We start from the raw sequence: 15,024 nt of genomic DNA on the forward strand, positions 1-15,024 counted from the left end.
AAATTAATTTAGTTCTTAAAAATATAAAAAATGTGATAAATTAATTCTATGAATAATTTAATAACAAATTTATCTCTAAATTTTATAACTTAATATCAAATATGTTTTCAAAAAATATAAATTATTGTTAAATAAGTCATTGGATATTATATCTCAGACAAAATAGTTTCACAAATTTAACGATAAGATCAATTTATTATTCTTTTTACATATTGTAAAATTAAATTTGATTTTTTTATTTTCTAAAGATCAATTTATCACCACATTATATTTAATGGACCAAAATGGATTTTTTTTTTACGAAAATTAATTTTCACCACTTATACATACTTTATAGAATATGATAAAATAAATCTAAAATAAAAATACTAAAGACGAGAGATGGAAGATATTTTTGTCTAAAATTTACTTGAAAAATGAAGGGAAAGAAAAAGAGAAAATGACATGGCATATCCGGCGTGGATTCTTTCAAAAGAGTAATGTAAGCCTATGCTTTAAATCTATCACCACACGTCCACACCATAGTCCATAGAGAGACAAGGCTCACTCCAAAGCTTGAAAGACAGAGAGAGAGTTACCTTGTTTCAGTTGGTTGATGTCCATACGATGGGACAAGTCTTTGACAAGTTAGAGGGTATTTCCTTATTTCCCTTCTCAATTCTTCATTCATTTCTTGTTATTTAGTTACCTTCTTCTCTTTTCTTTTCCATTTTCTGATTTTCAGTTCCTGCACCCTTTTCATTCCTCCACTTGTTTCATTTGTTCTCTATATTTTTTTCTCTGTTTTGGAATTGCCCGTTTGTGCCGACAATAAGGGTCATTTGTATAAAGGACCAAATAATAATAATAATAATAATAAATCAAAGACATGAAACTTTAAAAATATATTTGTTTTTTATTCAGATATAAACCCACTCTTATCTCCTGAATGAGTATAGGCTGCACAGTGATTGAATTTATTACCATGTTGTGCATGGAAATTATGAAATCTGGGGAAGATGGGTTCTATGCTGTAACAAATATCAAAATATATTTTTTGGAAAGAAAAAAAAAATTTTGTTTTAAGTGGGGTGTTGAACTATGTATTAAATTTGAAAGTGATAATTCTGGGAAAGTAGTAATAAGAGAGCTGTTCAACTTGTTTGTTTGATTTCTGCTGGAAATTAAGCTTTGAGTTTGCTTGTAAATTAGGAAGCTGTGTAAAACTGTAAATCCCTTTACACGGTTTGTTTGTTTATTTATTGAATCCTCTTTTGGATGTGTTTGATGCTGTGCTTTTGTAGTCTAACGTTGTGGCCTGTGACATCATTTGTGATTTGAAGGCCAGAATGTGTGAAGTTTAGAGTTTAATTGTTTTGATATGCGAAATGGGAGGACAAGGCTCAAGAGAGATCACAGTGGGGGAAGACCAATTAATGTTTGGATTTGGTTATGTGAGTCAACTTGAGATGTAGAATAGAAGGAAAACCAATTAAAAAGAGAACAAGGAGAAAAAAATGACAGATGGGAATCATGGCAAAAAGGATAAGGAAGAGAAAGTATTAGAGCACGAACAGTTGCAGTAATTTTAGTAGCTCCATCCAAGAATTCACTAATCGATTGTTTCAAAGAGGTTGATGACAACCAAATCAAAGATAGTTTGAGTTCTACTAGAATAAGGTATGCTAACTTATCAATCAAATGTTAAATCAAATAGCCTAGACTCAGGCAGGAGAAATTAATTTAATACTACTTAAAGAACCTTTCAAAATTTTATCTGTTAAGACTAACCCCTAAATATTAATGATTTTGTTCAGCATAATTGGTAGTTCAATAAACTCACTTCCTTGATTGTTGAAAGCATTCCTATTTCATTCTTCCGGCACTTGGGGTAAATTAGATTTAATGGTAATGTAGTTTGTATGCCTTCATGCACTGAACATCATGGCATTCTTGCATATTTAAGATACAGCATATTAAACTTAGCATAAAGTTGATGTTGATTCCAACAGTTGAGTGGTCAAGTTGTAGTGCTCAATGCCCTTGCTTGTGTTTAATAGCTTTGCACTTTACACAGGTAAGGAGTGGAGGCAAAGGCAAATAAGGAAGATAACAGATCGAGTTTTTGACAAAGTAAAGAATCAAATGGAAACTGATAAGTTGAATTTTGAAGATCTGTATATTGCTGTTTTACTTGTGTACAAGTAAGAAGCCTACTTCATTATTGTATTTCAACATTTTGGTGGCCTTGGTAATGTTTTTGAAATACTGAACAAATTTGATTATTTCTTCTAAAAGTGAACTGTTTCTACGTTATAGTGATATTAACAAGTATATACCTGGTCCCCATTTTGACCCTCCATCAAAAGACAAAGTCAGAGAAGTCAAACAGGTACTTTATTGTGATATAATGAGATCAAACTAGATACTCTATTTACTTATATATAAGAAAATTTTACACAGTGGAAATGAATTTATGCTATGGTGCTTTTTGTTATAACCATGTAATGCACTATGTACATTTCTTTATCTTTTTGATAATAGGTTAGTAATTCAGTTATTCCATTATGATAACAAAAGAGAGTTTGAATTCGAGTAGCAATTCTGATTCATGTATTAAATTATTTATGGTAGAGTTTTGGTTCATTTGAGAGATAACCATGTCAGATGTATTTAGGGTTAAGTGCATACTTGGTGGAAGTGATAATGAGAGGAATTCAAAATGGAAAATGAAAATTGTTGTTGTATTAAATCATGTTTCAGTTCAAGATATATAAATCATTTTTGGATTACAGCAGATCTTAAAATGGCAGTCAAGTAATGAATCTTATTATTCAATTTGAGAAGGACTTCAACATTCTGGTTTTCGTGGCTGTTAAAGTTAAATAATGTTTAGGACCACTGTAGGAAAAATTAGGGGATCTAGAATTTGGAGATGAGGATGATATCAATATGGCATGACTAGCACGTCATTTGTAGAGCATCAACTTATTATCTTCACATGGTCTCAGTAAAAATATTTGAGATTAAGGTTTTATATCTGTTAGCTGAAAATTGAATAAACAATCCAAACAATTCATGTTGAGGAAAACTAAAAGTTGATTACTCCTATGCTTCCCAAAAGAGTCTTGAGACATCGAATTCCAGTAATGTGATGTTATACTTTTGAAAGTGGAATATCTTTATTTTCCTGGCCTTTTCTATTTTCAAATTAATTAATAATTAGTTGATTAGGGTTTTTTAGAAGTTTAAATAGATGTGAGAACATAAATGAGTGGGTGCATTGAAATATGAATTGGAGAGAGGATAGGTGGAGGCAAAAGAAATTGATGAAAAAATGGGTAAAGAAAAATGAGGAATGTGCCAAGAGGAAGTGGGAAATTAATTAAACATTTATTGTATTCTATTATTTACATATAATACCATATATTAATTTATCAATTTATTGGGAAAACATGTGAATGACGTTTATTTCTTCTTCTTCTTTTTTTAATCTGGAAGGGCCAAAAGGCCAACATGTGAATGAAGTTTTGTTTGAAGAAACTTGATGGTTGAAGAGTGAAGATGAAAAATTACCTCCTTGTTTTCACTAGTGCTTGTATTGATTGTATTTTATCTTGTTGAGTTGATCTAAGTGAAGAGGGTAATTTGTACATAAAGCTATGTCATGGAAGGAGGAAATTGTGCAGTTTATTGAAAAAGAGTAAAGCTGCTGAAATTTCTCCAAATGAAATTTCTTCAAGCATCTTTCAAAAGCCTTCATGGTTAGACATAAACAATGCTATTCTATAGGACAATGTTGGGCTAGCTAAACAAGGGGAAATGAAGAAAAAGAAAGTTTGAATTTTCACTAGCATAACTGTAATGGTTTGTGTTTGTGGGGAAACTTCATGCTTCTGGATTTGCATTGTTTGTGAGGCAATGATCAAGGGTTGGTAACATAGACTATTTTATATCATGGGTTCGTTGGATTGATGGAAAGAGATAGGTTGGAATGGAATGGAGTAGAAAGAAAGTATGGAACATAGTGGAATAAAATCTTAGTTCCACTATTTAAATATGTTAAGATAGAATGGAAAAAAAGACTCATTCCTCTCAAATTGGGGAGAATAAAAAATGATAAAGGATGGAATAGGTATTACTAATTTCCTTTATATTTCATCATTTTACCAATCTTAACAATGAAACATTATACCATTATATTCCATTCCATCTTCTTCCACCAATCCAAACATAGCTATCAAGAGACTTGTTGGCGTGTGTGACAGGCTACAATCTGTGGGGAGAACGTAATTGACTACTTTTGTTCAAAGCCCGAGGTTTGTGGCATGGTTTGAGTTGTGTACTAACTGTAAGCTATTGCGGTTGATGAAGAGGCGAGTTTTCAATCCCAAAGAAGTTCATAAAGTTTAATACTAGATTAAAAAGTCAATTATGGATGGGATAGCATAGTAATAGATCAGAAAGCATTAACTAAAATACTGCAAGGAAAACATCTTGAAAGTTGATATTTTCTAACATTTTCAAAGTGCTTATAATTTTTGGAATGATGATTTTGAGAAAATGAAAATGTTCCTCTCATTTTCATTTTCTCAAAATCATCTTTCTCTTCATGCTTACCTATGTTAAAATTCAACTCTGAAAATAAGCTATAAGTCCAAGTACAACTTTGTTCAGACCAACACAAATTGTCATTTACTTCAGCTACATCGAATTTTTTTTTCCCGGTATATTATAATTATTGGTCTATTGAAACTAAGTGTGATTCATACAACAATGTGCAGAGCTGTGATATCAACCTCGATGGGGATATCGACCGTGATGAATTTTATGATTTCATCATGATAATGACAGCTGATACATTCACTTTTGTTAGCCAAAAACTTATTGTCACTTTCGTTGTAGCACCAACAGTTGCAGTGGCAACAAAGAAGGCTACTGAAGGTGTTCCGGGTGTTGGGAAACTGGTGCAAAAGATACCCAATTCAGTTTATGCTTCCCTTGTGACAATTGCAGCTGTGTGGTTCCAAAAAAAGGCTCAGAGTTCTTCACTGTAGCCATTGCTGATCATGTGTTTCACACGGAATGATATATAGAATTCTCTTGATTGTACAAAAAGGATTAAACTGTTTCCATATTAGTTGATAAAAAACAATTGTTGTGTTTTACATTTTGGACAAAAGATCAACTCTTGATTTTTCTGTCAGGTTATGCTATGCATGTAAATTAACTGTCTTCAATAAAATTGTATTACAGTTCCTGTTCCTCAGAAGGATAGATATGAACAATTATCTATTTTCAGTGCGCATAAAAGTTACACTTTATTCAGAATAAATTGATTCCTTACTCTATTATTTGTTAAAAGAGATATTCTTAAACATTTTTCAATAAATATTACGTTAAAATTTTTAAAAAGTCAACAATAAATCCATTAATAACCTTAAATATCTTATTCTATTTTAATATATGTTCTTGAAACGTTACTTAAATTAATTATGCATATTAGTTTCAATTTTATTTTTTTATTTTAAAATATTAATTAAATTAAAAAATTGGGACAACAAATTAATTAATTTCAAATAATTAAGCAAAATACATTTAGCCCACCTTATTTAAAAACAATAACTAATATTTCCATTTGGAATGGTTTTAGGTGTAAGTTTCAAAAAGTTTAGAAATAACAATCAATTTTTAGTTTTTAAAATATAGTTTTAATTTCCCCCCTAAATTTTCATTTAAAAAAAAATTCAAAACCTAGTAACGACCCCACAATTATTTAAAAATAAATTTTTATGTGTTACACATGATAATTATATATTTTAAATAATTATAATTTATAGTAAATACATATTTTAAATTTATAAATTATATTATATTAGAACTTATAACAAATAAATATTTTTAAATATATAAATTATATTTTAAATTTATATTAAATAATTTAAATTTTGATACAAAATTATTTTAAAATTTAAACACATTTATGAGTTTATAGTTAGAAAAATCTAATATAAAATTGAAGATAAAAAATATATAGTTTAAAATAATTGAAATATATATTAGTAACTAATTACAATATGTTTTGTTTTTCCCAAATAAGCGTACGTCGATGTCAAACTTGGTTTGAGCAAACGCGCATTCGCTGACACTTTCACTGCGTGATTGATTAACCTTGCTGGTTTCCACCAAATTGGAATTGTTTGATTGTTCTTTGATTTTCAAACAGCAATCACTTTCACAATGGTGATTGCAACAAGAAATTTCTTCGTATCTCTTTTCTTAATATCCTCATTTTTTTGCACAACACTCCTTGCCAAGTCTTCTCACCCAATCTCCGTACGCATCTATCTATCTCCCTCTTTTATTTTTCTGGTTTGTGTTGTGTTTTCGGTTACCCTTTTCGTGTTTCTACTGATTTTCACTTCTGGGTATCACGCAGGATGCTCAAGTCAGGAAGAACAAGCTTCAGTGCTATGCTGATATTGACAGGTTCTTAAAATGTGAATTGGGTTGTGGAATATGAGTGGATTTGATGCTTAATGATGTTACTCTTGTTGTATTGGTCCCAAAAATTTTGTCTATACAAATTAGTTTCCAAAGGGATGAACTTTGGCAAGTTGAGAATTTGGGGAGAGTGAATTTGATAGCAAGTTGAGAATTTGGGTAGAGTGAATTTGATAGGAAGTTGAGCATTTGTGTAGAGTGAATTTGATAGCAGGTTGACAATTTGGGTGGAGTGAATTTGTATAGAAAATTGAGGATTTGGCTAGAGTGGATTTGATAGGAAGTTGACAATTTGGGTAGAGTGAATTTGATAGCAAGTTGACACTTTTGAGGACTAATTTGTTTAGACAGAAACTTTGGAGGACCATGGCAAGTAACATCTTTTAGGTGCTGATTTGTATATTTAAGACATTTTCTTATTAACCAATTTACTGTTATAATTGAAAGATATTTGCCTCCAGTAGCTATGCTGATATGTTTAGCTAGGCATTCTTGGTTTCACAGTTTCTGGGTCTGGTTCTTATTTCTTTTCTTGAAAATTCAATTGGGTTGTAGAATGTTAGTGGTATTCAGCAACTGTTGTTGATACAAATTTGTTGTTGTTGACTCTTCTTTTTACCATTATAAGTGAACTATATTTGCTTCTAGCTCCATGCTATGCTGTGTTGATGTTGGTTGGTGTTCAGTGTTCTTTTTTTTTCCTTGGAAATTTAATTGGATTGTAGAGTATGTATGATGTTTGGAAATTGTTGATGCACATTTATGATTTTTCTTTTTGGTGGATAGTGGGTTGTGGGGTTGGTCATGCAAATCAACGGTGATAGCAAGGGAGAATTGTGCTCTAAGATGCCTTTCACCCGCTTGTTACGAGCTCATCTACGAGAGTGACCCGGTGAGGCAATCTTTGTGTGATGCATTTTTCAATGGGTTTCAGATTAATAGTGTTTTATTTTTCTTGCATTTTGTTGATGCTCAATTGAGTTTTATTTTTTTCTTGTAGCTCGAAGAGGGAGAAAAGGACTTTATTCGAAGCCAAGAGTACAAATACTGCATGCACAAGTATGTATAGTTTCTGCAACTTGATGCTCAGAATTTTTATATGACATTAGCAGAGTTGATGTTTTGCAATGCATGGATTTCAATTTTACATTGATTTGTGGTTCTTTTTCCGTTACTGTGACTAATGAGTAATGAAGTAATGATTGAATACCTGATGCTGTAAACAAGACACTCATAATTTTCTATGTATGATGGAAATTAAAAAATAAAGTAGAAAAAGTTAAATACACAAGATAGCAGTTTAGTAGATGACCAATATGAGTAACTTTTTAGCATTATTTTGACATCTGGTGTCAGGAATTAAGTCAAGTAAATCTACATCAGGCCTAGAAGCAAATATGTTGCAACATGAATCAGTTTTATTAGTTAACTTTAGTTTCAGTGTTTGGTTGGGATTCATTTGTTGATACATTGATTGTTGAAAATAGAGAGAGAAAAAAATGGATCTCACAAGTTCATTGTTTCTTAAGAAAGTTACCTATCATTACTTTTGTCTGGTTCTGGAGAATTACGATAAATTAAAGGACCCCGAGTTGTTTGTGTAGTGTCACTAGTGTGTACAGCCAGAGGGAATTATAGTTGCTAGGAAAGACCAGATAGCAGAAGGTTTCTCATTGCTGGTTGCTACTTGTGCATCTTGCATCCAAGGGTTTAATTGTTGATATCCTGAGTGTCATCCAAGGGTTTAATACCCTGAGTTTTGATGTTATACTAATTACTAAGTCACTAACTGTGTCACTTCTATATGGCACATGAAAAGTTCAAAAGGAAGGAAAGTATCTGCCTGGTATTATGCCATCTTGGAGTATCCCAGGACCAAGAACATACTACTGACCTTGAGCTATAAAACTACAAGCACAAAAAGACTCCTAAGACCATAAGAATCTAAATATTCTAAGACTTGCCTTAAACTGAAGATTTCTAACATAGTTTGTTACAAATAAAGGCACTGTTAAAATAGGAGAAACAAAGGGATAATTAAGTGAAAACCATGTGTCAGAGTACACAGCGGATGCGTGTTTATATAAGATAATTACATCAATTGTACATAAATAAAGGATATTTTGTTTCCTCTAAATCAAAGATAATGTCCTTATAAACTGTAATTATTTATAGAATCATAATATTAATCCTGATTTTTAACACTCCCCCTCAAGCTGAAACTTACTAAGCAATCAACTTGTTTACAAGAAAATTTATTCCCACTAATAAATAAAAAACAACAAAAATGAGCTCCACTAAAAACAGTATTTTGAAGACAACTCAGGGATCATGGTGCGTGCAGAACCTCTTTGGCCCAGAGAAACAGGACATGTGCAGGAGCGTGGGTTGTCAGTTTGGTGATGTCATGACCACCAGCATATAGATCGACGAATGGCACACCGGAAGAGGTAGGTGGCAGTCGGAGAGTGCCGGAAAAAGTGCGACGAGTAAAAGGGTCCCCGGTGAAGCATGATTTTCTTTATACCTCTGTCAGGCTCTAGATACCATGTTAAAATAGGAGAAACAGAGGGATAATTGAGTCAAAACCATGGGTCAGATTACACAGTAAATGCGTGTTTATATAAGATAATTACATCAATTGTACATAAATAGAGGATATTATGTTTCCTCTAAATCAAAGATAATGTCCCTATAAACTGTAATTATTAATAGAATCAGAATATTAATTCTGATTTCCAACCGACACTTTTCTTACTTTAGTATTGGCCTCATAAACCACTGAATGTAAAAGCTATTCCAAACACTGCTGGAGAGAAAACACAGCAAAATGAGGCATCATGCGTTGACTGATATACTTCTTTGATTCCATGTTGAAATTATGGTGCAGAGAGAAATATTATCAGTGAGATGATATGAGATGTATACTAACATTAATAGGTCAAGTAATGGTTAGTTCAATAACTAGTACAACCCGATTAAACAAAGTGTTCAAAAAGGATTTTCAATTTATAATAAATAATAAACTGCTACGAGACTAAATTCAATAATCCAAAACTTCGTGTAATATTACTTTTTAATAGACTATGCATCTAGCAAGTATATAAATCTAATCTTATTGGATAAGCAAAGTAATAGTTCAATTTGTATAAGCTTCTGTACATTCTACAATCACCTATAGGAGAAGAAATAGGGAGGTAAAATAAATAAAACTTCTCCACTAAGATAAAATCACGTTATGCAGTCAACTTTTGGAGTAGTTAGATGAGAAAGATTCTAATAATTGTAAGGTTCGTAAGTTAATTTTAACTTTTTTCTTCCTTTTTTTCTTCTTCTCCTTTAAGTGTTTGTCGGGAAGCTTATCCTAGGTCGATGCCCAATTAGTAATAGCAAAGTACCAATATATATGTGATATAATTGTTTTAAAAAAGATAACTTCAACTGTATAACAGAAATTTAAGATTTTGTTAGATTGTCACTGAGAACAGGAATGTTTTGTTCCGGTGGAAATAATGGATTTCAATACGCTTACAGTAGACATTATTGCATTCATCCAAGGCTTTAGGCTAGAAAATTTTATGGGTTTTCACAGTACTGTTTTGGGTAAAATGGATACAAGACAGAAATTTGATGTTGACATTGGTTCTAGTTGTAGTGTTGATATTGGTGGTTGGATGACAAACAAGAAGAGCCATCGAATTTACATAAAGTAATTAACTGTTTGGATTTGAAGATAAAAAAGAAAGCTTTTGAATTTATAAGAAAAGTTTGATTCAGTTTAACTTTTTGATTCATCTTATTTTCCTTTTCTATATGTACATGTTAAGAAATATATTACAACTGCCTTAAAATATTGAGAGAGCAACATTGCTTGTGTAGATGAAGCTTTTATTCTCAGCATTATTGTTTTGTTTACCTTGCAGGTTGTCCATGGGAGAGAGCCTTGAGGGTGTTAAGGGTGCTTTTAGCAACTAATCAAGCGAAAATTCTAAATTGGAGGTGGAAGCTATGATGAATTTATATATGCCCTGTTAAATGTAGATTAAAGAAAATGCCAAGAGTCTTGAGAGCATTTTTTTCTTTCAATTAATTAATTATAATGAACCATATACAAGTATATGCTCTTAGAAATCCAGTACAATCTAGAAGAAAACAACGCTTCTCAAAAGGTGAGTGCTTTAGTTTCTAACCCTTCAAGACTCTATTAAGGTAGTATATAAGTTGCTTCATATTTTGACATTTCTAAAAGAATTTTATCTGTTAGTAAATTTCCGTCAATAATTTGACTTTTTCTTGTAGTGATAATTTATATAACAAGTAACGTATAATGAAAATCGCTTAACATAAATAAAACAAGTGTCTTTGGGAGGTTTAGTATCATCAAATATATTTAGTCTAAGAATAATAGTTTTAAATCCTGAACTGTTATTTTAAAAGTTAATCTTGAAGTTGTGATTTTTTTAATAGAAATATGATATATTTGTTAAAAAAATAGTAGAAATCTGAAATTATTTCTGCAACTAACAAGTTTCTCATGAAAATATTATATAATATACTCTGACTAATAATAAGGGAATGGGGGCAGAAGAGCAATAGATAGTTTTAAAACATGTAAAAAGGAAGTGTCATGAATTTGAAGGGGGCGACTGCCCTCGTGAGGCTTATCGTTGTAGTACCGTTACTGCATGCAATTATTTTGAATAAAATGAGATGAGCTTTTTCTGTCAAAATAAAACAAAATATGATTTTAATGGTATAAAATAAATGTTTTTCATAAAACATTATTCATTGTGAAAAATATTATCTTGTTAATAAATTATCTAAGAGCATTGATTAATAAATTATCTGAGAGTGTTTCCTTATTTTTATGTTATCATTTTATTAGCGCGAAGTATTCATTTATTTTATTAATAATTAATTTTTATTAAAAAATTTAATTGATCATCTTTAGTTTAATCTCATCTTTAAATCATATTTTTTTAACTACAACTCAAACCCAATATTTTATTTAAGAAATGTCAGCTAGTTCTACTTAGACAAATATGTAATAAAAAATTTAATAATTTATCCAACGAGCATTGATTAATAAATTTAATAAATTGTGTAAAACTGTTGACTAATAAAAGTAATGTATCTAAGGGTCATTGATTAATAAAACATTAACATAATTCATTAAATATTTTAATCATTTAGGAAATATTTACTATTGAGAATATAAAAATATTATAATATTCACTATTTTTATTAACTGAAATTATTTAATTGAGAATATTAAGAGCATCTCCAACTCTTGTTTAACGAGTTGTTTATTTTAAAATAAAGAGTTGGAAAAAAAATGTGGTTGAAAGGGGATATTCACTAAAGGTGACCAATCATATTTTTCAGCTAAAATTAATCATAAATAACATTGGTAGATATTCCACACTAATATCATGGTATAAAAAAAATATATATCATTGCTTTTATAAGCCATGTTTGCTTATGATTAAGAAAAATATTTTCTTTTTCTAAAAAAAGTACTTTCATGCTTTAACTAAAATAATTGAACTAATTAAAACAAAAGTAAGTGTAAATAAAAAGACAAAAATGTGTGTGCACCGTTATTGTAAAGCACTTTTACAAAGGAAATCAACAATGCTATGCTACATCACTTTTATTGTTTTAACTAAATCAAATAAAAAATAATTTAATAAAAGAAAACAAATCAATATTGTTGCACGTTCTTGCTTACGCTATTATGTGAATGTCTTTCACACCATCAAAAGTGCATTTCATAGTTAACAAAACACGTCAATCTCGTTTGACTCACCTTAACCATCTCATATATGAATCAACTCAATCTGACTCACTTAAGATTCAATCTTGAAAATATTGGTACGGTCCGGCCTATCACGGATTGGTCCACCAATCCATCTAAAATTTAAAAAATCATTTAAAGAAAAAGAAAATTCCAACAGAAAATCAATTTTTTAAAAAATAAATTTGAATAAATTAGAAAAATATTAGTTAAATTAAATGTTAAATTAAATCATTCACTATCCACACACCATACCTACAAGACATATTATCACAAGCTAATAACAAAAATTTAGAAAAATGATAAGCATTTAGGATTTACATAATAGTCTTGAAGAATACACTAAATAAATAAAATTGAAATCTAAAACTTTAAAGTCTTAAAATAATATTACAAAATTTTAGGTTTTTCTTAGATGGGCCAACCCGACCCACCACGACTTCGGCTTGAGTGGGTTAGGTCATAAGTGGATAGGATCTAGTTTCTCAACCAATTGCAACCCAACCCACCTTAGTGTTGTCTTTTTTGGGCTTGACCTGAACCCGTGGTGGGTCGGGATAGCCCACAGGTTTGGGCCTGTTTTGACGGCTCTAGTGCATTCTTTCCCAAACATTGCTTGAGCTTGTCTCCTTCAACTTCCTCCTCTTCTTGTTCCTATTCATTAGTGAAATCTTGATTGTAATTGCGGAACTTAACTAACCACTGTACCGCAACGCTAGATTCATGGCAAGACAACGATGACAACACCATTTTGAACTGCAAGTTGTACCATGAGCAGCTCGCGAGGACAAGGGCTATCGCCAAGGTCATCGTAGGGGACGGGGGCAATGTTGCGAAGGTGGCTAGGGTGAGTTTGTGCAGAGCACTCTCTGAAGGGAACACAGGACACAACGAGGTGGAAGACGAATCTGTTAACCAACAATATTGGTTTTTTTAATTTGATTTAATTAAAGCAATAAAAGTGATATGGCAAAGCACCATTGGTAATTGCTTGTGTAAAGGTGCTTTACATCGGAGATGCATAGGCATTTTTCTCAAATATTTATAAGTGTGGGTCAGTTAAGAGTTTCTTAAAATTATACCATTAGAATAAAATGTGTATGAGTTGTTTGAATATGATGTAACATTGTGGGAGTCAATTAATTAATTGAAGAAACACAAAATGAGTTACTTAAGTTGTATACATTCAAGATGGGATTGGATTCCATGACTTTGTGGCGAGAACTGCAAGGTGTAGTTGCTTAATTCTCAACCCTTGGATTAAAGTAGCACATGGGATTTTGCCATCTGACTTTTTTATTTTTATTTTAATCATGTATCAGTTGACAATGGCAATGTAAAAATAACGAATGGCCATGGAGTTTACCTCTCCAATGAAGGATCTCTGGTGCAGTGTACCCCGACCATTTTTTATCAGTCATGATGGAGAATGAAGTTCACTGCGAACAACAAGCTTTTATTCAAAAACTGTCGGTGTTGGTGAAGTTGCACTTCAAGCAACTTGTCGCCCCCCACCGTGCCCATAGAACTTACTCATTACCGGTGATAGCAAGTTCAAGATCTCCAACTTTAGCCTCTTTACGGTGCTGGAACAACTAAAAAATATCTCCTCCACCATGGCCTGCAGCACTCTGACATACACCATTCGGAGATCCTCTGTCCGAATGGCAAATGATAGCCACTGCCAACCATAGATGTGCTATGAATTTAAAGTTCAAATAATACGGTTAAAAAAAATCTGTTATTAATGATTTTGCATGCTAGTTTGTTGGATCACAGTCACCTCTTCAGGCTCATTCGGTTGATGTTGTAAATCATAGGAAGAGCTGCTAGTGCTTTTTCTTTAGTTGTTTTGTTTTTTTCTAGTGTATTAAAAAAAACACATGGCAAAATCCTATTCACTACATTAATCTAACGGTTGAGAATCAAGCAATTGCATCAGGCAATTCCTGCCAGAAAGTCATGAAATCCATTGTCATTGGAGATGCTCTTCAAGGACACATTGGTTAAAGAAATTTTAGGATCCAATTCCTTGATCTAAAATAGAAACTTGGTTTAAAGGATAAAGTAGCTCATTGATCCTTCAAAAATAATCCACATCATATATGTATAACAAACCATGTATGTGTTGAAATATCAATCATTACTTTTCTCCACAATGACTAAGGGGTATTTATTTCAGGAATTTTATTATATTTCCAAGAATAATATTCATGGGAATGATATTACTGAGATTGTTATTCCCATCAAATATATTTGGTAAATACTTTTAATTCCTTGGAATGTTTTTAAATTTATTTTAATTTAAAAACAAAAATATTAAATAAATGAGATAAAATAAGAGAAAAATGATAAATTATTTTAAACATTCTCATGGCAATATAAGATTCTCACCTTTTACATGGGAATAGCTAGGATGATGGAGGAACATGTGTAATGTGGATTCTTGGGGATGAATTATATATAGGAGTGTTTTTTTTATTACCTTCTAATAAACATGAGAATATAAATTTTCATCTCCACATTCTAAAAAATCTAATAAAATTCCATAAAACAAACTCCTTGGATTACTTACTTTAGAATTGCTCAATTTACATGAATTAAATCCCAGAATTTAATATATTCCGTTAAATTTTCTATTTTCTTAAAAAAGTAAGAGTTGATTTTTTTAAAATTTCTAATATAATAAATACATTTTATTTCCTTAAATATTCTCATTTTTATTTTCTTAATAGTAAAAATAG

At 31.1% G+C, this 15,024-nt stretch overlaps 2 protein-coding genes across 4 annotated transcripts; both read left to right on the top strand.

The window, feature by feature from the left end:
- Positions 1-512: 512 nt before the first annotated feature.
- LOC100527595 (uncharacterized) lies at positions 513-5,298 on the top strand. 3 transcript variants are annotated; one of them, XM_014777329.3, is made up of 5 exons: positions 513-634; positions 1,284-1,659; positions 2,057-2,183; positions 2,299-2,371; positions 4,764-5,248. In XM_014777329.3, exons 3-5 carry the CDS (start codon positions 2,125-2,127, stop codon positions 5,034-5,036), a joined length of 405 nt encoding a protein of 134 aa, XP_014632815.1. In that variant the 5' UTR covers positions 513-634; positions 1,284-1,659; positions 2,057-2,124; the 3' UTR covers positions 5,037-5,248. The 3 variants fall into 3 exon arrangements, with proteins under 3 accessions (XP_014632815.1, NP_001348422.1, NP_001238438.2); NM_001361493.1 differs by having other exon boundaries at positions 529-634; positions 1,323-1,659; positions 4,764-5,298; NM_001251509.3 differs by lacking the exon at positions 1,284-1,659 and having other exon boundaries at positions 529-634; positions 4,764-5,298.
- Positions 5,299-6,069: 771 nt separating this feature from the next.
- LOC100306537 (uncharacterized) lies at positions 6,070-10,688 on the top strand. The gene is made up of 5 exons (NM_001249509.1): positions 6,070-6,315; positions 6,419-6,468; positions 7,270-7,375; positions 7,484-7,542; positions 10,407-10,688. Exons 1-5 carry the CDS (start codon positions 6,220-6,222, stop codon positions 10,456-10,458), a joined length of 363 nt encoding a protein of 120 aa, NP_001236438.1. The 5' UTR covers positions 6,070-6,219; the 3' UTR covers positions 10,459-10,688.
- Positions 10,689-15,024: the final 4,336 nt, after the last annotated feature.

The sequence above is a fragment of the Glycine max genome, chromosome 7 (genome assembly GCF_000004515.6).
Source record: "Glycine max cultivar Williams 82 chromosome 7, Glycine_max_v4.0, whole genome shotgun sequence".
In the NCBI taxonomy this organism is placed as follows: domain Eukaryota; kingdom Viridiplantae; phylum Streptophyta; class Magnoliopsida; order Fabales; family Fabaceae; genus Glycine; species Glycine max.

What these genes read in the sequence shown, in the direction of transcription:
- LOC100527595 (NM_001251509.3), top strand. Translation starts at nt 607, where the DNA reads ATGGGACAAGTCTTTGACAAGTTAGAGG. An exon ending in GCTGTTTTACTTGTGTACAA is followed by an intron (nt 2,184 to 2,298) that starts GTAAGAAGCCTA and finishes TCTACGTTATAG; the next exon opens with TGATATTAACAAGTATATAC. An exon ending in AAGTCAGAGAAGTCAAACAG is followed by an intron (nt 2,372 to 4,763) that starts GTACTTTATTGT and finishes AACAATGTGCAG; the next exon opens with AGCTGTGATATCAACCTCGA.
- LOC100306537 (NM_001249509.1), top strand. Translation starts at nt 6,220, where the DNA reads ATGGTGATTGCAACAAGAAATTTCTTCGTATCTCTTTTCTTAATATCC. An exon ending in TCATCTACGAGAGTGACCCG is followed by an intron (nt 7,376 to 7,483) that starts GTGAGGCAATCT and finishes TTTTTCTTGTAG; the next exon opens with CTCGAAGAGGGAGAAAAGGA. An exon ending in TACAAATACTGCATGCACAA is followed by an intron (nt 7,543 to 10,406) that starts GTATGTATAGTT and finishes TTTACCTTGCAG; the next exon opens with GTTGTCCATGGGAGAGAGCC.